The sequence below is a fragment of the Athalia rosae genome, chromosome 3 (genome assembly GCF_917208135.1).
Source record: "Athalia rosae chromosome 3, iyAthRosa1.1, whole genome shotgun sequence".
Taxonomy (NCBI): Eukaryota; Metazoa; Arthropoda; class Insecta; order Hymenoptera; family Athaliidae; genus Athalia; species Athalia rosae.
Window position 1 is genome coordinate 18,619,982 of NC_064028.1, and position 19,956 is coordinate 18,639,937.

Sequence of the window (19,956 nt, forward strand, 5' to 3'; positions counted from 1 at the left end):
GAAATAAGCGCCGCTGTTCACATATAAACAAAACGCGCTGCAGAATCACAGTATTCTTCTCGGTATTCCTAACGTTTCACAAATGAATTCTATTAAAATATAATTGAAAACTCTGATGGACGATTAACTATTTTCGTCATACCTAGCCGAGAAAGGTTTTTCGAATTCTGTTACCAACTTACGTATCGATAATGTGAATTTTCGCAATCTCGATCCACCATTTTATATTGTTTTAAAGAGGATCGTAATTCGGAAAAAAAAAACGGCAGGTGACAATTCCTTAAGCCCATCATTGATAAATGAGAAATCCTAAAAGTTTTCAGATTCTTTCACCGAGTTATACATATAAAAGATGACTGCGAAAGTTCGTCAACACTATTGCAGATCGATTATATGTTATAAAAAACCTTAATTGTGAAAAATTTGAGATCCAACATCTTACGGCAGCAAAAACCGATACTTTTCCTGTCTCCTCGAAGACCCTGATAACGCTGAAAAGTGGTGAAGATAATTGCACGGATGTAATACTTGTTGCTGTCAATTCGGCTGCGAGGTACAAGCTCACAATATGAAGTTCGTAAAATATCAAGACAAGGATAACAACAATTACCGCGGTATCAAGGCAGATCAAAGACAAGGTCGTTTGTCAAAGTCGGTTGAATCAGCGCTTCTTCGAATATCATCAAGTTCTGCGATACTCTCGGGGATCCTTACGCCTTAGGAGGGTAATCTTATGACGGGTAATTCAAAAATTTATGCACTTTGTCGAATGCTCATTTTATCGAATTCTCTCCATCGCGCCTGTGTTCTCAGTACCTATGGTATAGATGGATACAAAACAAAAACGAAGAAATTAATTAATCCAGTAAACAGTCGCCATATTCGTGCATTTCGGCCAAAAGTATGGTTTATCTTGCTATCGCCGTGAAGTACCGTTTGCATTAACAGTAAGCATGGCAAACGAGCTTCAATTTCGAACCGATTCTTCATTCTTTTTTCTCGATGGCATCAAAATCGAAAAAAATGTTAAATCCAGCGACCATCTACTGCGCAAGCAACCGTCTACCAAAGGTAAAGTGCATAGCATTTATCACGAGGCGATCGATTTGCGTGAAATTATGGCAGGGTAATTATTGTCTCGACGAAAAAGCACGAAAAAAAACAACGCACGAAAATAACAAAATATAACGCAGAGTTGTGTTGGTTGTATTATATTATATTTTAAACAATTGGAAGTGTTTGGCCATTAAAGATTGTACACATTTGACGAGTCAATGCTGGATGGTAATGAGCGGCGTAAATTATCCAGAAGTCGGTAAAGTTCATCAGGATTTAACGATGAACATTCGTAGAAACATCAGAACGAAGCTGGACGCAGCCATCCGCCGTACGATGTACGTCGATTCGAAGACTTTTTTAAAGTCCTGGGGCAGGAAGTCCGCCGGGGAGCTTAGCGGGGAGTGTAGCGGGGACTCCGACGGGGAGACTACCAGCGGCAGCTCGAGCGGCACCGGCAGCTTGACCTGCGAGAGCAGCACCACCGTTCAGGTTGAGTCCAGCGTCGAGATTAGCTGCGGCTTCAACACCAGCGTCGAGGAGGCCCAAGAGTGGGCTACCCTGGCCAACAGCCACCAAGGCGAGGAGGAAGAAAGCGAACTGAAAATTCGAAGATATTTGGTCAGAATACCGCAGTCGGAATATCATCGTATTCGATCTGGCCATGTTTGCCAAATATTGAAAATTGTTCTTCGTTACCGAATGATGAAAAAAAAATTGGGAAAATTTTACGAGCGCACGACGAAACGAGAATTTGTCGCAAAAGGTGCACAGCTTTTCGACATCGAAATTTCAACTTTTCGTCGTCACTGCGTTTTTCAAAACGCCCAATTTGATTGGGTATGGAATCATTGAGATAAAATCGCGTCGGTTGGACGGGTAACGTGTTATTTTGTGACTTTGGTGATTCGAATCTGACGCAACGATTAGAATAAGGAATAAAATAGAATACAAGAAGTACGAAAAACGGAATACTTACGACGAACTTTGCCATTTTTATAGAGTTGCGGAGTTGTTCCTTTGAACTTAGAAGACGTCTGGACGAATAAGGCTCGTAGAAGACTGATGTCTTAATCCAGCGTTCCTCGGGATTATATACCAATTTTTCGGGGTTCAAATGTCGCCTAGATTATCTTCAAATTTTGTCCCCACTTGATAACTGCAGTGTTAAACTAAACTCGAATGAACAGAAGAAAAAAACCAAAAAAAAAAAAAGTTGCTGTAATCAGTTACGAGAACTGTAATGTCTAATATTTGACGCAATCGAATGAAGATATTTCGAAATTTTTTCTACATTTTTAGATTTTGTGAAAATTTCTGATATTCGATAAGGGATCTGAAATAATTCTTTCGAATTTCTCTGGCAGAAATTGATTTTTATTTGCCGATCGAGAATCTGCACATATCCATTTCCTGAATATCTGTGAAAACTAATTGGGACGATGGCTATGAAATGTACACCCTATCTGATCAACACACAAAAACAAATCACAATGAAAGAATCGCTTTTCAAAACCTTTTTTTCATCTAGTAGCGCGCCAGGGAATCCGATTAATATTAATATTACGATATTGATATTATGATTTTCGTTAGCAATCTATGGTTTGATGAAAAATTGAAAGATAAAAAAAGCAAAAACGACATTAAATTAAAAACAGTTGTTCGTACTCCTCATTTTTTTTACCGAATACAACAACGAATATTTCAAATTTTTATTCCCACCGATTTGAATAAAATAAAAAAAAGGAGAAATATTTCTCTTTACAAGTGGCATGGTACTTACGTACGTACATCGCTCGCCACTCGCGAAATTATTAAACGTGACTGTTAAAGTTCGATTTTATAAAATGAAAAATAAATCATTTTTTCAATTGGGTTTAATATGCTTTTATGACGTATTTTGATCTCAGGAATCCGAATCTGACAGAAAAATTGATCTATCTTCAAAAATGACCGAGTTATCGCCGAATTATCGCATTTTTTGGCATAAATTTGCGGATATCTGGAAGGGAAAAAATCGTAGCTCAATCAGGACAACGGATTCGTGTTCCTGAGGTCAAAATACATAAGAAAAGTTCCATACGATCAATTTTAAAAAATAAAAATTTTTGGTCAAAATTTGAAAAAATCGTAAGGGGTACCCCTTGGAAAAATCTCAAATTTTGTCCAAAAATTTTTATTCTTCAAAATTGATCGTATGGCACTTTTCTTACGTATTTTGACCTCAGGAACACGAATCCGTTGTCCTGATTGAGCTACGATTTTTTCCCTTCGAGATATCATCAAATTTATGCCAAAAATCGCGAAAAAATGGGGACAACTCGGTCATTTTTGCAGATGGATCAATTTTTCTTACAGATTCGGATTCCTGAGCTCAAATCACATCAAGATAGAATAAAAGATCAATGTTTTATTTTTTACCCGAAAAAGCTGAAAATTGGCGATCACTCGGTCAATTTCAGAGATAGATCAATTTTTCTTTCAGAATCGGATTTCTGAGGTCAAAATACATCAGAAAAGTGTTATACGATCGATTCACGAGAAAAAAAAAAATTTGGCCTAAATACCCAGAGGGATTTGAACCCGTGCAAATTTATCGATTTTTGGGTCGAAAATTAACATGTTTTTTTTTTGGGTTTCCCATGCTATTCTCATGTATTTCGATCTCAGAATTCCGAATCCAAAAGCCGAATTGATCTATCTCTAAAATTGACCGAGCTATCCCCATTTTTTCGCATTTTTTGGCTCAAATTTGAGGATATCTCGGAGGGAAAAAACGTAAGAAAAGTATACTAAACCCAATTAAAAAAATTATTTATTTTTTGCTCACAAATCGAATTTTTTTTTTGGTTCTTCAATGGTAATGTCCCATGTAATCAGCTCAGGAATCCAAATCTGATAGCCAAAATCATCTACTCATGCAATCGATCGAGTAATCATTAGGTGGAAAAATTTTTTTACAAGATATTTTGAGGTAGCCCACTCGTTTTTTGAATAAATAATTAATCAAGTGGGGTACTTCCAGCTATAAAATTTTTTTTCCGGTCAAAAATCATTGGAAACATCTAAAGATTGTCGATTGTGATTTTTTTTTACTCAACTTCAATCTCAAGTCAAAAAAAGAGCATGTCATTTTTTGATTTTATACTTAGGACAATGATTTACGAATTGAGAGACGAACAAACTTGAAAAACAAACGATATATAATTGAGGGATATATAATTTCCAATAATGCTGTTCATTCAATATATTTTCATACAGATTGTATGTATAATGCGCGTTTAGTCAAACCAAATTACCATAATTTTACCATACTGCAGTTCCCAGCACCCTAATAAACTAATTGGATTAATTATGAAAACACGTAGCTTATTCATTTTTTTCCATCATCTAATTTTAACATCCGTGAAGAGATTGCGTAAGCCAAAACGAGGTTCATCGCCATCGGTATTATCATTGTACTTGATTTACTCGCACGTTCTGTACAGCAACTGATTATATATATAACAGTGCAAACGATCCATGACTTTAACTGTCCTAAAAAATGTCTCTGCTCGTATCATTATTCTTTCAAAGATAAATGAACACAAAAAAGAAAACATCATATCTAAATTAATCCCAATGTTTTATTCTCGAATCCAAACATAACTTGGCGCAGATCAAGGTCATCGCCGAGTTTCTTCTTTGTTTATCGAGAATCGGATGCAAGTACAGCTAATATTTACACACGGCGATTCATTGTGAGGGACCATTCTGGTTTAGAATTTGCAAAAACTCGATTTATTTCTCTCTTTTTTTTTCAGTTTCCGAAAGTACATTATATTCAATTGTTATTTTTTAACATGTACGTTATTGCTACTTGGACTATCTGAGCCTTTTTTTGAAAAAACTTTGAACGCGTTTATCTCAAAACTACATTTTCCTGGTCGGCGGCGGTGATTTCTCCGGAACCACTCGATCGAAAATTAAAAAATGACCGTATCGTTGCAGGTACGACGCAATATCAAAGTATAAAAAATGGAACAATCAATCGACTGTTGCAGAGAGAACGAGAAGAAAATAAAAATAAAAATAAAAATAAAATGACGAAAGAAGGCAAAGAAGAGAGTGTAGAACCATAGATATATTGAACAGAATCCTAAAATCCCATTATACACAGAACCAGAAATAACATCAGACGATATTCAATCTTATGTTAAATAGACTTTATTTACAAATCGCGTGGCAATAGTGCCATAGGAGGAGGAAAGTAGGGGTAACAAAAATTAATTCTAATACTGTGGGACTCCGTAACTTGTGGCAGGTGGTCCGTAATAAGGTACAGGAACTCCGTAGCTGGTTACAGGTGGTAGAGGAGCGTGTTGCACGTAAGATTGGATCGGCGGGTTGACCTGATAAGTTTGAATGTTGATATTTGGCTTTCCAGGCTGAGGTATCAACGCTGAAAGTCCTCCCACGTTGCCGAGGAGACTGGCGAGGTCAAGTTTCTGGTTGTTTTCTTGGGCCGACGTTATTCCCCCGAGTACCAAACTGCCCAGAGAGCCGAGGGGGTTGGCGCCGTTCCCGCCGCCGAGGAAAGGTGAGGCAGCTCCGATAAGTCCGGTGACTCCGTCGAGGATCGGGTTTCCGGATTCTTTCTTTGGGATCGGTAGTTCTCCTTTTTTGAGAAGTCCTCCGCCGATGGCGGCGCCCTTTCCGATTACCGCACCCGCCGCCAATTTCTTAGCTACGAGGGGCGCCAATTTGACAGCTGCCAAGGTCTTGACGAACGCGAGTTTACCGGCCTTGATCGCGGCAAGTTTTGCCAATTTCGCGGCCGCTATACCCCCCAAAACTTTCAACTTCGCCGCTTTGATACCGCCGATTATTCCCAATTTTGCTTTTCCGATTGCCTTGAAACCACCGAGAATCGCATCCTTCTTCAGAGCCGCTCCCGCCTTGAATTTCAGCGCCGCCGCTTTCACGTCAGCCAAAAAACCGACCTTAACCGCCGCAGCTTTTTTCAACAGAAGCTTCTTCACGAATAGACCTTCCGATGCCCCAACGAGAATCACCACCTGAAAAAAAAACAAACCTCGATCAAATTCGTAATCGGTCCGATTACCCCGTGTAATAGGAGACACGACGCTCGCTCGATCAAAATTTATTTTAACACCCGTAAAAATGAACCACAAGAAAATATTGATATCAATCGATTGGTTGATAATTATGAGGAGCACTTGGATTTCTGTATTTTGGAATTTTTCAAACCGTCAGTATAATTGCACAAATGATGACGATAATGGGAAATTACTTTAAAAGCGAAAACCAAGAGTATCCGAATTATCGTACCGAACAAACGATCAATTAAAAATGAAACTATAAAACTCACCACAAGTAGGAATGCCCTGAACGCGTGCATGTTGACGAACTGAAAATGTTCCTCGTAAGTAAACGACTCCCGAATGATATCGGAAGATGCACTTTTCCACTTTATATATGCTCACCGGGATACCCCTACGAACTTACTTTCCCGGCGTTTTCTAAGCTTCGGGCGTTTATCATTTCCCGGCGTTATTCAGTGGTATTCGCAAAATTTCGTGAAAATTCAAACGCCCGTAAATATTCGTACGATACGGAGACGCGTGTCACAAACGGGGTGACCAAATTTCACGGACACTTTCACTGTTCGACCAGCTTTAATTCTCGCTATCGTACAGTTGTTGTTGTTGTTGTTGTTATTATTACGGGTCGTTTCGAATTCCTTCGCCACATGCGAAATATTTTATACCTCGCAACGTACGAAGGTTCGCCGTAACGATGAAACAATCCATTCATAAAATCGATTCGAATAGTATTTGATTTCATGTATGTCGTCGTAGACGACTTCTTCGAGACGGAAAAATATAAGTAAATGAAGATGTGCGCGACAATTATCAAGACGAAAGACTGTTTAATGATAAGTGTACAGGTAATACTTATATAAAAAAGGAAAAAGTTACATATGGTTTCGCAGTTAATACGTATTTCGGTGTTTTGTGGTTTCTTTTGTATTCGTTTCATCTACCCATCCGTCCTTTTTCGTGAGCCGACGCGCGTCTCGGACTCTCCCGAGGCGCGGGTTTGTAGAATGAAAAGTTCACACAATCATCCGTGCCCTGAATGAAATTATTTTCCATTAGACAAAAAGAAACGACGAAGAGATTATCATTGTTCTTTAACGACTTCGATTCTTAGCGACAAGGTGATTACGGCGAAATGATTTTTAAAACAATACCTCGAAAGCAAAGTTCGCCTTCATTCCGATATCTTTATCCGCTAGTTGGGCCATATTTTTACAATACGAATTATAGGAAAGCCATTGGCTGTCGTCGCACTCGTTTTTTAGTTCGGTGTAACGGACAGTTTTACCTGCAGCGGATTCTGGACGAAGAATATAAAAAAGAGAAGAAAATTAGCCGGACTTCATGAGCCAGCGCAACATATTCGACAGCAAAATTTAACCAACTCTCTTTTTCCATATCCGATGGATCTGAACGGTGTTCGATTTTCTCGTCACTTCTGACAACCGCGATGGGTTGTTGATCGTTTTTATTTTCTCGCTCCTCCGCGCATCGGCAACGGTTTTTAACCAATCTTCTGTAACCCTCGGAACCAGTTGATTTACCGCAGTAAAGATCGTCGAATATCAGAGCAGCCGAAGTAATAATGGAAACTCCGGCGAGCACTAGCCACATCGTCAATTCCAGACCAACCTGATCGGACGACGTGTTTGAGGTAGAAAATAGTTGAAATTTTTTTTTTTGGTTTTCATTTTCGCTTTTTCATGGGCTATCAAGCACGGTTTCACAACTACATGACGACACAGTGGCCACCCACTCTACATTCGATATTTTAGTCGTTTTCAACTTTTTTTTGTTCGACCTACCTCAAGTATGACCCGCAGCATGACCATTAAATGATCGTTTTCATAAATGCGACGAAAAGTTGTGAACGGTAATAATATTACCATTAGAATAAAATCCAAAGCATTCATTATCATTTCTCCGAGAATATTTGACGAATCATCGTTGATCGAATCGACCGAGCTGAAATAAAAATTTCGTTAAGAAGGATATTTTCACCTGAGTTTCGATCGCTATTTTTAGTTTTTGTAATAATATATTGTATGGGTGTGCATGTGTGTGTCTTCGTATACTTGTCTTGGAGAGGAGACGATTCTTCGGGAAAAGGTAAATTATGTTCCGCGTTACTCATGTCGCCGATAATTTCACCGTGACCGATAAAATTAGGTCGAAAATCCGGCATCGTGTAATTTCAATACACCTATTTTGATTGCGCGCTCCACGTCAGCTGATATTTTCATGTCATTTAATCGATAACCTAATTAGCCGCCGATTAACGACCTCGAAATTCATGCGCACACCTCGGATACATATATGACCGTTGAATTATCGAAATTTTAAAATTTCATTTTCCTTTTTTTTTTTTTTTATTATTCGTCTGAAACGGATACCGAAGTGATATAGTTTTATTTATCGTAACTAGTCAATTCTGACACAATAGCGTACACATGTAATTTTTTTTTTCTCTCGACAGTTATTCATACATTTTTGGAGTTGAAACTCCGAACAAAATGAGATCGCGAATTTACCAGCAAATGAAAATACGTACATATGCATATAACAGGAATGTATTGCGACATACCTGGTGAAAAATCGAAAATGAACAAAATAAATAAGTTACTTAAAAATTTTTGGAATAATTAGTTGTAAAGACTGTTCAACTTTATTAGTAATTACAGAGATATGTATCTATTCGTTATACATTATAAATATTCTAAAACTAAATTTTTATTTATCTACTTTGTTTCGCTTAAAAATAATTGAACTTAATTTTTGGTAAGAACAAAGTTCTCAAATCGATTACACGTAATAAGCTATAACCAGGTTTTACTTATTTTTTTCTGTTTAATTTATTTTTTTGGTTTTTTCTCTCATTATTTTTTTTCTATTTTTCTCTTCTTTTAATAATCTTCAAACGCACTTTGTATTATCGCATTATTTTTGAGAACCCTGACCAAAAACTGGTGTGGGGTCATAAGTTTGGAAGGTCGAATGTATAAGTACAGTAATTAAGAGCCACGCGTTTTAATAACTCATGAGAATTCATCGTAATAATGAAAATATAATATCATCAGACACATGTCATGTGTGATTAATTTTGGTTTTATCCCGGCAGTCCCTTATCTATTTTCGTGTAGGTTGCATCAGCTTTTATTTATAATTATGTAGGTTATCACAACTGCACTTGTCTTACTAATTTGCTCTACGAAATTAGATGAAAAAGAAGAAAATGACTCGAGCCCGCATCGAATTATTACCTTAACTTTTATATTTTTGTTTTCCTCTTTTCTCAGGAGCCGATAAAAATAATCTACGGTCGACGAATGCGACAATCCGATTCTCGATCCATCCCTCGTTTCAATAGTTTTCTGGACCTGCAGCAGCCGCGTCTGCTCTACATCTCAAGCCGCAATATTATTCGTAACTGAAATTAATTAATGATGGTTACGTGACCTGCCGTGGACGGTGGATTTTTTTTTGTTCACATTACGGCCGTACTGATACGCCCCGTAGATCGGATTTTTTCTCGGTTTCGATCTGTACCTATCGGCGATTTGTTGTCGGTAGACAAAAAGCGGTCTGAACACCTTCGCTTCCTGACCCTCAAGGTCGTCCAGATCGTTTTTAACGCGTCCGTCGATCGATCTGGTTCCACGAAACGTTGGCCTTACGTGAGCCGATTTATTCTCTTCGATATTACCGGAGGTATTTTCGTCGTTTTCCGAACTTGCACCGCTTCTGACCACTCCGTAGGCTCGAATCCCGAATTGATCACCGTCGGGATTGTCGTCGTCGGCCGCGGATCCCGACTCCGAGGAGGTAACGGAAGTTCTTTCGATTACCCCGTTACTTTCGAAGAATTTTTTCGGCAGTCCGTACGCTTGAATGCTCGGTTCTCTCGTGGTGGTCGCCAATCGGACTTCTGGAAGTGGCGCGAATCTTCGTCGCGTCGTCTTCACTTTGGAATTGAGCGATTCCCGCTCGACGACGGGATTGTCACCGAAATTCAGGTCCAACCGCGACTTCGGTAGCCCGTAGGCCTGCAGCGAAGGTTCGCGAAATTTTCCCTTCGCACCTCCGGCGATCGAAGATCCAGTTTTCGTACCCGTAAAACGATCGACGTTTTCCAAGCTCCCGCCGCTGCACATCGCGACACCGGCCAACGTGAATATCAGCAAATATCGAGCCTGCAAAATCACGGATAGAAAATTAATCGGTGTACGGTTGAAATTTTGGCGCCGTTATCGCGATTATTTTTTATCGGGAACGTAACGAATGAATAGACGCGAGTTAGCGAATAAATAAAATTCATCACCATTTCGACGGTCGACGTTATTGCGATGTTCGCTCGGAGACTGAATCGATGTATACCTAATAAAGTTTAATTAAATTATGAATCACTTCCGAGTTCGTTATTAACAGTAGAACAGCACCTCACTGTCTGAGTGTATCTGCGAGTCCGAACAATGCTTATATATATTCCCAAGGCAATCTAAAGACTAGTATTAAAAGAGCACGTTTAAACCAGTTTGCAGATTCCACCGTAACGGGTGATGAAGTTCGTTCCACGTATATCCCCTTTACGATTCCCTGATTGGTTTAAGCTATAAGTATACTTCGTAAACGTAAGATCTGAGCTGCACTGCAGCAGCAAACCGGGGAAACCGCGGTCCTCCCATATACGTTTGCGTATACGATACGTGCTTATCTCCCTACAAACGTAAACGTATTAGATTCCTGTCTGAGCTCACCGTGATTCATCGCCTATGTGTATTGTAAGCGTTATACGACGATCTTCCGTTCTTCGAATGAAAAAGCTTTTCCAACCAATGCACAATTATAATCGGCGTCGTTCTGTCTGCTAAGTTAAAACACTGTAGGCTCGTTCCGTATGAGGCAACTGCAAAACGACGAACGTTACGCGAACTCGCCTTACCTGCATAATGTAACGCGCATCGACGTTCCAATGTAAACGCAAATACGATTATACCAATCGCGCAAAACTTGCAGAAACTAAATTACTCGAAATTTCACTCTGAAATGACAACCTAATATTGGTCGTTCGAAAAATTGATGCATAAATTATGTTTTACCCAAAAAAAAAGTTGATTCGAGATAACTCGAATCACCGACGGTTTTTTTCGTTCCTTTTCTCTTTCCTTTTTTTTTTTCTCAACTTCCCATAGTCAATAATTTGGAGAAAGTATTTTTCGCGGGAGATCTTTCGTGCGAAGCATGGGCGATAATGAGTCGCACATCGAGGGTAAGGGGAGGAAGATTATGCGGCGTTAATCGTGGGCGCTAATTGTTTATTCCCGCAGATTATCATTCCGTTGTACCGAATAAGAGGAAAAAATTTCAACAATGAATGACTAACTATGCGTGCAGACAGCTCACAATTCCTAGCTTTCATTAACACGGGTTCGCTAACGTTCGATGTGCGGGGACGATAGAAAAAAAAAACAGAAAAAAAAACGAAAATGAAAAGAAAAAAATATATCGAACCCGTTGCTACCGTTCTCGGCGGAAATGAAAGATAAAAAACTACTCGATGTAAAAATAATCCTCGACAAAGGCTCCCCGCGGTTCGCTATTCATTTTCAATGGAAGTTCCCGTGCCGTGTGCATGCCTAATCAGTAATCCACACTTCGCGATATACACCGTGAGTGCGTAGTGTAATAATTGGTCGTTCGAAGAGGTTCGAAGTCAGTGGAATGACAAAAAAGAATAAAGAAAACAGGAACAGTTATTTTCCGCTTCTTATTCATGTACATCTGTAATGCGGACGTTCGGCATTTGTGAATAAATTCAAAGCATTTGAATAATAATCTATTGGCGGATCTCGTCTAAAAGGTTCTTTCTTAAATAATTTAACAATGAAACGAGGTAAACATTTATATGTCAGTTCGCGTGGTATGTTGTAACACACGGTAAATGGTACAATAATGGAAGGAATAACATTTTTCTAATTAACAAATTATCGCCGCAGCAGTAAAGGGTTACGTTTTTTTCCTTCGTTCCATGGCGCGCACGATGTGGATCGAAGTTTTCCGCACGGTTAATTCTTTCTCTCGGAATCATTTGATTACAGTAATTTGTTGATATTCCACGAGAGAGCAAAATCGCGCGAAATTATTATCCGCGTCACTTCCTCACACGTCGAATAAACAATAACGATTCATTACGTATGCATATAATCCGTTTCATCTGAACATACATGTGGTAGGTATGTATACATATTTCACTCTTCATTATTCCCCGTACTACTACCGAAAGACGCACGTTAAATCGAATCGCGTACGTTCAGTGATGATTTTCTATTATTCGTTCGCCATATTTTTTTTTTTTTTTCTCTCCTTTTTATAGTCAAGCAATCTCATTGATTATACTAGGTAACTTCTGATCAGGGGAAAATTTCAGTACTAGGATTAACGATCTGTCAAACTCCCGAACCATAAGGAAAATCATTTGCTTTTGATTTTTGTATTTCCTCTCTATAATAATCGAAACGTTGACAAAACAAAAATTTTCAAACGTCTTCGAGCATTCGTTGAATTTATTTAGCTTTTCCAGAGTTCGGAAAATTGCTCGGAATTCTTCAGGTGTTGAAGAAACAACGATCAAAAAGTTTGGGGGGAAAAAGAAATATTTGGGCGTCGCAACCTGGTCGACTTGACACTAATAAAATACCCCAGATTATCACGAAATCACTCGCAGATGATCATTACATATTTAAGTGGGTTAGGCTAACTGTGCCACATCGTGAATTAATTCACGATTGTTTGTTTGTTGACTTCTTTTCTCAGGAATGGCAATTATTCGTGGTTGGTGTATTACCGCATGGGATTTCCGCTGCCTAAATCTGGTCGGAGGAAAAAACGTGACCCCTACGTTTTTGAATAATTTTTCTGGCGATTAGTTTTGAAGCCCATCGGGGGATAGGTGAGTGAAATATTTTTATTCCGTCAATATCGTCAATATCGCAATAAGTCGATTATTTTCGCTACAAATATTGATGTTTATTTGATCATGACGACATCTTTGAGTAACTCATAATTTCACCTGTTCTTCCATATACCTATTGGCCTCGTTACTAAACGTATGTGTAGTTGTTGCGAAAGGAAAGTAAAGTATGCTAGCGGTTTTGGATAAAATTCTGAGAATATATTTACATCTGCATATCACCTAACAACGGTAAGTGTTTTTCTGCTTATTGGATTAGGAGGATAATGACTCAGAGAGTGGTGTACGATGATTCGCATATATTATATGATGATACATACCCACACGTAAACGATATTTTTGCATCTATATCTATATACGTGCGATAAATAATAATCAATATTCAAACTAAGCATGACGTCGTTTTCTATAATGAATGATTAACTGCATAAAAAAAACAAAGAAACGAACAAATCGACGATAAGCCTGGTTCTGTGATCCAAGTTGATCCCGCAGTCTTTAAAGCTATTCTGAAAAAATGTGATTTTCGAATGCGGAAATGAAAAATTTGAAAATTAGTCTTCTATCTGATTATACTCGGCCGAATAAAAAATTTAATAATCGTCGTAGTATCTCGGTCTTTTGTACGGATTGTAGTTATTATTGTACCCAAAAGAACCACCGTAATAGGAAGGTCTGTATCGTCTATAATTAGGTTTTCGATAGGCCCTCTCTTCAAGAATTCTTGTGCGATCGTTCTCCTGTTGACGATATCGGAAAAGGGGCCTGAATATTATGTCCTCGGCGGCCACCATGTCATTCTCATTATTTTCGTAGTACAGATTTTCATCAGCGAGCGCGAAAACTGCCACTAAATCCTTCGAAGGCTGCGCCAACGCAGGGTCCACTCCGCCGCCATTTTGATAATCCGGTGCACTCCGATCCTGTAATAAGAAGAGCAAATATTTAATCGTCGGTCAAATTTGCAAGGGATGAAGAGACGCTTTTTCCACTCGTCGAATCGATTATTGTGTAATTGATCGTTAATATCGTTGATATTTTTTCAAATTTCTTCTAAAACAGTTTAGAGGTTTTCGCATAATTGAGCCAACAAGTTATTTTTACAGTATAACGGGAAAGATGGGCATCGATGATAAAATATAAAACATAGCAATATGATTTTTTGCAAAGCAGAAATTTTTTTTATTAAAATAATTTCTTTTTCACGACGAAACTATTATATTTTCATTATTTTTACCATATTGATTGTAAACTACACCTGCCAACACCTCGTATCTATCAATACGTATCTAAAACACTACCATCGATAGCTAACAAAATTCATACAACAATTGGAACTAATAAAATAAATGTTTTTTTTTTTTTTTTTCACGCAAGAACAGCTTATCATCTATATCGTCTCGTCCGAATAATTTCTCCTCATTGCGCCTCATTAATTCCTCAATAGTTTACCTCGATTCTAATCGTTGGATGCTCGTCTGTCTCCTTTTTTATTAATTCCACAGGGATCCTGGCCCCATATTCGACGATATCCTCGTCCTGATGCACGTCGGCCAAATTATTTTCCGTAGCCACCGATGGCACGACGATAACCGATTCATTCTGATAATCTGCAGTTAAGTTTTTTGGGTGTAAAACCGCGACTAATGGCGCGGATATTTTATCTCCAATTACACCAGGTAGGCTTATGGTGGGGGGAACTACACCTTCCGGTAGCTTTATACCGGTCTGCTTAATACCAGGTACATTCCACTCATTGCCATCGGACGACAACGGGGATATATGGGGAAGTTCGTGATTTGGAATTAACTTTGAATCCGAGAGCACTTTTTCGTCGACTAAATTTTCCGCCGTTAAATCCTCGGGAAAGATTTCGACTGCCTGAAATCAGTATTCGGTTTCATAAGTCTGCATATTTTTCGTGCTTCATTTGAATAGGTGCGTTTTTTTTGCCACTGCCAACTGATATTCCAACGTTTCAAGAGATGCCCGAAGTTTAAGGGCGTTAAAAGCTTGAAAGATGGCGAATAAACCGCACTTTTTCAATTAGAAATTTCAAAAAATGATCGTCACTTTTTCCGGGGTCGTTTCGCTGCCCTGTGCGTCACTTATGGGGATGACTTCTGCCAATGAAATTTCTTCGACGGCAGTAATGTCAGCGTCATCTTCTTCAGCTGCGAGGGTAGCTGCTTCCGTAATATTTTTCCTGATGTCTTCCAGATGAGTAACCGGGGCCGTCAGAATTTGTTCATTCTGAGTTAATATCTGAAACGATTGTGAAAATCTCTGAGTATTTTTAGCGGTAAAATTAATTAGCTGGATTGATTTTTCGATCAGTAATTACCACATCCGGTTCGCTGGCGGGTAAAATGACGGTATTTTTTTTGACCACCAGTCCAGAAAGTGTTCCATTTCCAACGATCGTCTGCACGGCGTTCTGCACAACGGGATCCTGTACAATTGCCGCTAGAGTTTCGTTCGTTGTTTTCGGAATTTCTGGCAACAAACTGACAACATCCTCGTCGCTTAACGGCTGCGCGTCGATGTGAGAAACAGATGCGGCTAGAAGAGCCAATAACGCACAGATGGCCGGGTGGGTGAAGTCGGCCTGATGGTAAAATGAAAAAATAAATAAATAACACACTCCAATTTACTCGAGAAATGGCGAAATAAGTTTTAAAAAATGATTCCACTTTTCTTAGGCACTCACCATAATGTGCAGACTGGTATTAAAACAACGGATTAAAGAGGTATTTGTATCCGCTGTTGGCTCGGGTAGAAGATGCTGCTCTCTGGTAAAACTATAACGGGTCGTTCCGGTTTTATACGAGGTGACCAAAAAATTATCGACGATGTGCTAAACGAAATGTGTATTACCCTTGCGGTGCTCGTAAGTTACGTTACTGTGATTATTACATTTCAATAGATTTAACTCATATCTATTCGAAATTACAACGGTTCAAGCTGCACGTATAAGCATCGTTGCCAATGAGCTTTACAGTTTCAAAGTCACGGCCACATCTGGTGCGCTGCAGTTCATTGCTGAATGAAATAACAAAAAAAAAAAAGGATAAACAAAGGATGAAGATTTGCAACTAATTACCAATCCGATTTAATGTACTCTAAAGTAATATTTACCTGCACCTCAGTCCTGCCTCGAAACTACGTTTCACAAGGTCGTTCGATGTCCATTACTTGTTGTTTGTTTTTTTTCTACCAGGTATTTAACACTCGCCAAAGAGAGTTTTTTCTTTTCCCCAATGTTTTCATCGGCGTAACGCTTTTGATTTCGAAAACTGCCGGAGTTATTCCTACGAAGTCTTGTCCGCGATAAGCTTCCTCTTCGTACACTTTGACGAAGCGAAATGAACGAATAACGACTGGCGTATTTTGCATCACGCCATCGAAAAAGCATCGCACATGAAATTTAAAGAAGTGGCTAAACTATTTGCGAAAGTGACTAATAGTCGTGTAGTTTATAGATCTCGTTATCGCCGTCGCACCTTCTGACTTACCAGATGAAGTAAAAAATCAGTATATTGGTTATTACGTTCCAACTGTCGACTTCGCTCTTCTGCAATAGAGCGTGGAAAATTTCGAAGTTTTACCGCAGTAACGAGGTTTAGCAAGGGTCGTCGATAATTGGAACAGTTTTCAAATAAAGATGTCAATTCGAACAAAATAAAGCAAGGAAATATAAAAAAAACACGTTTACTGTATATTCAAGTATAAAATTTCGTATTACAAGAGACAATGATTTATTATACACGTACTGAATAATACTCGCAAATATTTTTAACAAAGCATTACTAAGGCTCAAAGACGAAAGAATTGACAATCTTGACAACGAACCGATGTCGATGATGATGGAAGAAAAGTTCTTTGAATCATACACAATTAAAAAAGAAAAATTCGAAAGATTAATTGTTCAGAGAATCCGAAAATTGAGAGAAAAAAAAAAGGCAATAATAATCGAACAAACAGGTGTGTTTATTAGAAGAGGAGGTTGGCGTTACTTAGCGAGCAATTAGTTTTGAGTTTGTCGACGGTTGTGGATATTTAGCAGGTGAGTACTGTTTGCTGGTCATTCAGTAGCAGTCGTATAAAAGAGTTCCAGCAGGCATTTTATCCCAGTAACGAAAACACAGGACTTTCAGCAACAAGTACAATCGCAGTAGATCAAATTCATTGAGCCACTTCCTCAAATTTTCAAACGAAAGGAAATTTTCATTGAGATAAAATAACAGTTCAGGTATTTTGTCCTGCCCATCACGTGACCCAAAAATGAAACTCTACGTGCTACTGATTATCGGAATAATGAAATCAATCGAAGGAAAAGCTACAGCGACGCCAGAAACAATTACCACCACTAGAATTACGTCAGCAGCTGAAACTGAGTCTCCAAATTCGACAACTGAGTCATCGTCGAGTCCGCATACGGAATCATCACCGTCAGCAAAAGTCGTTTACACGACTGAAGGAATAATCAGTAACACGACGGAGGGCCCTTCAAAGGATAATGATTCTCCAGAGGAGTTGCCTGCCCTCGTTCCGGATCTTTTGACGGGTGATATATTGTTAGATCCTAGCGTTATTTTAGCACGTGTTACAAGGAGCGCCGGAGATTTCAAGAGCGGTGATGATCTGCCCAAATCAATAGTCGACTCCCTAGATCTTAGTTTTAACGACAAAATCCCGACCTTTTATTTCCTAAAATTTATACGGGTGCCCAGATCGGCGAACCGAAAATTGGTACCAGAAAAAATTAATGTGCATTTCAAGATGCCCGAGGGGGCGGATAAGACCCTCAGGAGATTCGCGAGAAGCGCTCATCAGGTGGGTTCGAAGAAGAAGTCAGCTGACGAAGGTAGAGATCTGGAAGGCGCTGAAGACGGTTTCATTATCAGACCATTTTTTAAATATCGTCACGAACAGCGAAAAAAAACTAACAGAGAAGGATCCAGAAACAGGGATGCTTACAGCTATTATTATCCCAGATATCCAGTATTCCCTGGTAAATAATTGGCAAGGGATATCCAGAGTGATTATGCGACGTCGTCAACGATTCCCTGAAATTATATAATTTTTCACGTGACAACGTGATTTTCTTGTAAATATTGTAAATAAATTTTTTATTCGTGTATCAATATAATTTCCAGATTAGCCAAATGTAATCTTTATAAACTAGAAGAGCCGAAGAATTTTCGGAATAGGATTTAATATTAACTATTAAGTCCTTAACATCGCTTTGCTTAACATTTATTCTGCCCGAAAATCAAATGTCAAAGTCGACGCCTGGTTCTTCAACGTGCCGTTTCATTTGAATCAATTTATAAATATAAATGTAACATAACATTTATCATTCGATGAATAATAAAAAAACAACCACTGAATAGTAAATTTCAATTATTCATTGATCATCAATACCTGGCTCAATCCACACGCTCGAAAGTTGAACGAAGATAGAAAAAATTTTGATCTCTTGTTGCATAAACTCGTAACTTATTGTAACTACATATTGTTCAATAAATTAGACATTCATTCTATCCTGACCGACCACAGGTTCACCGATTTTTTCATAAATTCATTAGATCACTACGAATATAACTTCAAAAGTCTAACATCTTTTCTGAACGGGTTTGTCCGTAAGAAATTATCAAAAAATGGATAAACGATATTTCGTGGCATACCTAACTCTTCTGATGTAGGTTTTTCGGGCAAAGTGTTCGTTTAAAAGTTGTTCGTTATGAAATCATCTAAAAAATGAGCAGTAGCGCTAATTACTTAAGCTCGAAATTTCATTTCATATAAAACGAGTTTTTTGGCGATTTGCAAATATTTGCTCTTGAACAAATAAAGATATCTCTGATGATTGGACGTATTACCGAATAGATCCTGATAGCTTCTTTTTTGCCCTCTTGAGTGAGCATTAGAAAAAAACTCGATATCTCAAATATATAGGACCGGAGATAACAGTGTCTCGGACTTTGCGTGGGATTTATTGCTGTACTTGATATGAAGAATCGAAAGAAGTACCGAAATTGTAGAGATACTTCAAAGAATAACCATTATTTTTTTCGAAAGAGTCAGAGGTCAGAGTAATTGAAAATCTTTAAAAAAATATTAAACAGCGTCGACCGCCTTGAGCCACGCCCGATCAGCCAAGTCGGCTGATTGTGAGTCGCGTAGAGTTTTTTTTTTTCAATCTGACCATTTGCTAATCAACTTTTTCAAAATTTACTTCTAGCAACATTTGAAATGAAAACGTTCACCTGTCTTCGGCCACAATAAAATCAATGTCTAATTCGACTGGACATGCACGTAACCGTTGACCGTTGACCAAAGTAAGTTCAGCATATTCTTCAGTCAACGCGTTGACTTTTACATTGACTGAAGATTCTTTTAAACGTATGTCAAGTTGCCTACATGTAGGTGCGAGACGACGAAGATCTATCAGTCAATGCTAAACGGTCTGACGCACTTCGACAAAAGTAAAGTAACTAAATATGTTACGAAAGTTCACACTCGTTCGACGATAAGAAACGAGATGACGAAATGATATACATCTTCCACAATGACAGAGATGTTATTTTCAGATGCAAAATGGAACTATTAGTTGGTAATAATTGATTTCAATTTACCTTTCGATCGATTGTAAATTTTCGTTATTCCAAATTATTCTAAGAATTTGTTCACTCGAAAAGGACGAAAACGGTCTTTTCGCCTCGCTTTTTGTTTTTATCCAACAAAATAAAATAATAAAACAAATTCGAATATATCATAGCATTGTCAGAAGAGGATCGAATTGTAGTGTCATTGATAAATTACTAG

General features: G+C 38.4%; 3 protein-coding genes across 5 annotated transcripts; all 3 read right to left on the bottom strand.

Moving 5' to 3' along the window:
• Nucleotides 1–4,818: 4,818 nt before the first annotated feature.
• Nucleotides 4,819–6,489, bottom strand: LOC125500287. The gene is made up of 2 exons (XM_048652618.1): nucleotides 6,428–6,489; nucleotides 4,819–6,113 (listed from the first exon to the last, which is right to left on the bottom strand). Exons 1-2 carry the CDS (start codon nucleotides 6,455–6,457, stop codon nucleotides 5,328–5,330), a joined length of 816 nt encoding a protein of 271 aa, XP_048508575.1. The 5' UTR covers nucleotides 6,458–6,489; the 3' UTR covers nucleotides 4,819–5,327.
• Nucleotides 6,490–8,800: 2,311 nt separating this feature from the next.
• LOC105689785 lies at nucleotides 8,801–10,632 on the bottom strand. Of its 2 annotated transcripts, XM_012407063.3 has the most exons (3): nucleotides 10,477–10,632; nucleotides 9,705–10,348; nucleotides 8,801–9,585 (listed from the first exon to the last, which is right to left on the bottom strand). In XM_012407063.3, the coding sequence occupies exons 1-3, from the start codon at nucleotides 10,477–10,479 to the stop codon at nucleotides 9,576–9,578; spliced, it is 657 nt and encodes a 218-aa protein (XP_012262486.2). In that variant the 5' UTR covers nucleotides 10,480–10,632; the 3' UTR covers nucleotides 8,801–9,575. The 2 variants fall into 2 exon arrangements, with proteins under 2 accessions (XP_012262486.2, XP_012262485.2); XM_012407062.3 differs by having other exon boundaries at nucleotides 8,801–10,348; nucleotides 10,477–10,631.
• A 1,410-nt stretch (nucleotides 10,633–12,042) lies between these two features.
• Nucleotides 12,043–16,463, bottom strand: LOC105689940. Of its 2 annotated transcripts, XM_012407336.3 has the most exons (7): nucleotides 16,264–16,463; nucleotides 16,003–16,167; nucleotides 15,836–15,926; nucleotides 15,470–15,733; nucleotides 15,199–15,390; nucleotides 14,578–15,006; nucleotides 12,043–14,048 (listed from the first exon to the last, which is right to left on the bottom strand). In XM_012407336.3, exons 3-7 carry the CDS (start codon nucleotides 15,836–15,838, stop codon nucleotides 13,719–13,721), a joined length of 1,218 nt encoding a protein of 405 aa, XP_012262759.2. In that variant the 5' UTR covers nucleotides 15,839–15,926; nucleotides 16,003–16,167; nucleotides 16,264–16,463; the 3' UTR covers nucleotides 12,043–13,718. The 2 variants fall into 2 exon arrangements, with proteins under 2 accessions (XP_012262759.2, XP_048508574.1); XM_048652617.1 differs by having other exon boundaries at nucleotides 15,836–16,167; nucleotides 16,270–16,463.
• Nucleotides 16,464–19,956: the final 3,493 nt, after the last annotated feature.

What these genes read in the sequence shown, in the direction of transcription:
- LOC125500287 (XM_048652618.1), bottom strand. Translation starts at nt 6,457, where the DNA reads ATGCACGCGTTCAGGGCATTCCTACTTGTG. An exon ending in TCAGGGCATTCCTACTTGTG is followed by an intron (nt 6,114 to 6,427) that starts GTGAGTTTTATA and finishes TTTTTTTTTCAG; the next exon opens with GTGGTGATTCTCGTTGGGGC.
- LOC105689940 (XM_048652617.1), bottom strand. An exon ending in CCGCCAGCGAACCGGATGTG is followed by an intron (nt 15,391 to 15,469) that starts GTAATTACTGAT and finishes CAATCGTTTCAG; the next exon opens with ATATTAACTCAGAATGAACA. An exon ending in ATCCAACGATTAGAATCGAG is followed by an intron (nt 14,049 to 14,577) that starts GTAAACTATTGA and finishes TTCTTATTACAG; the next exon opens with GATCGGAGTGCACCGGATTA.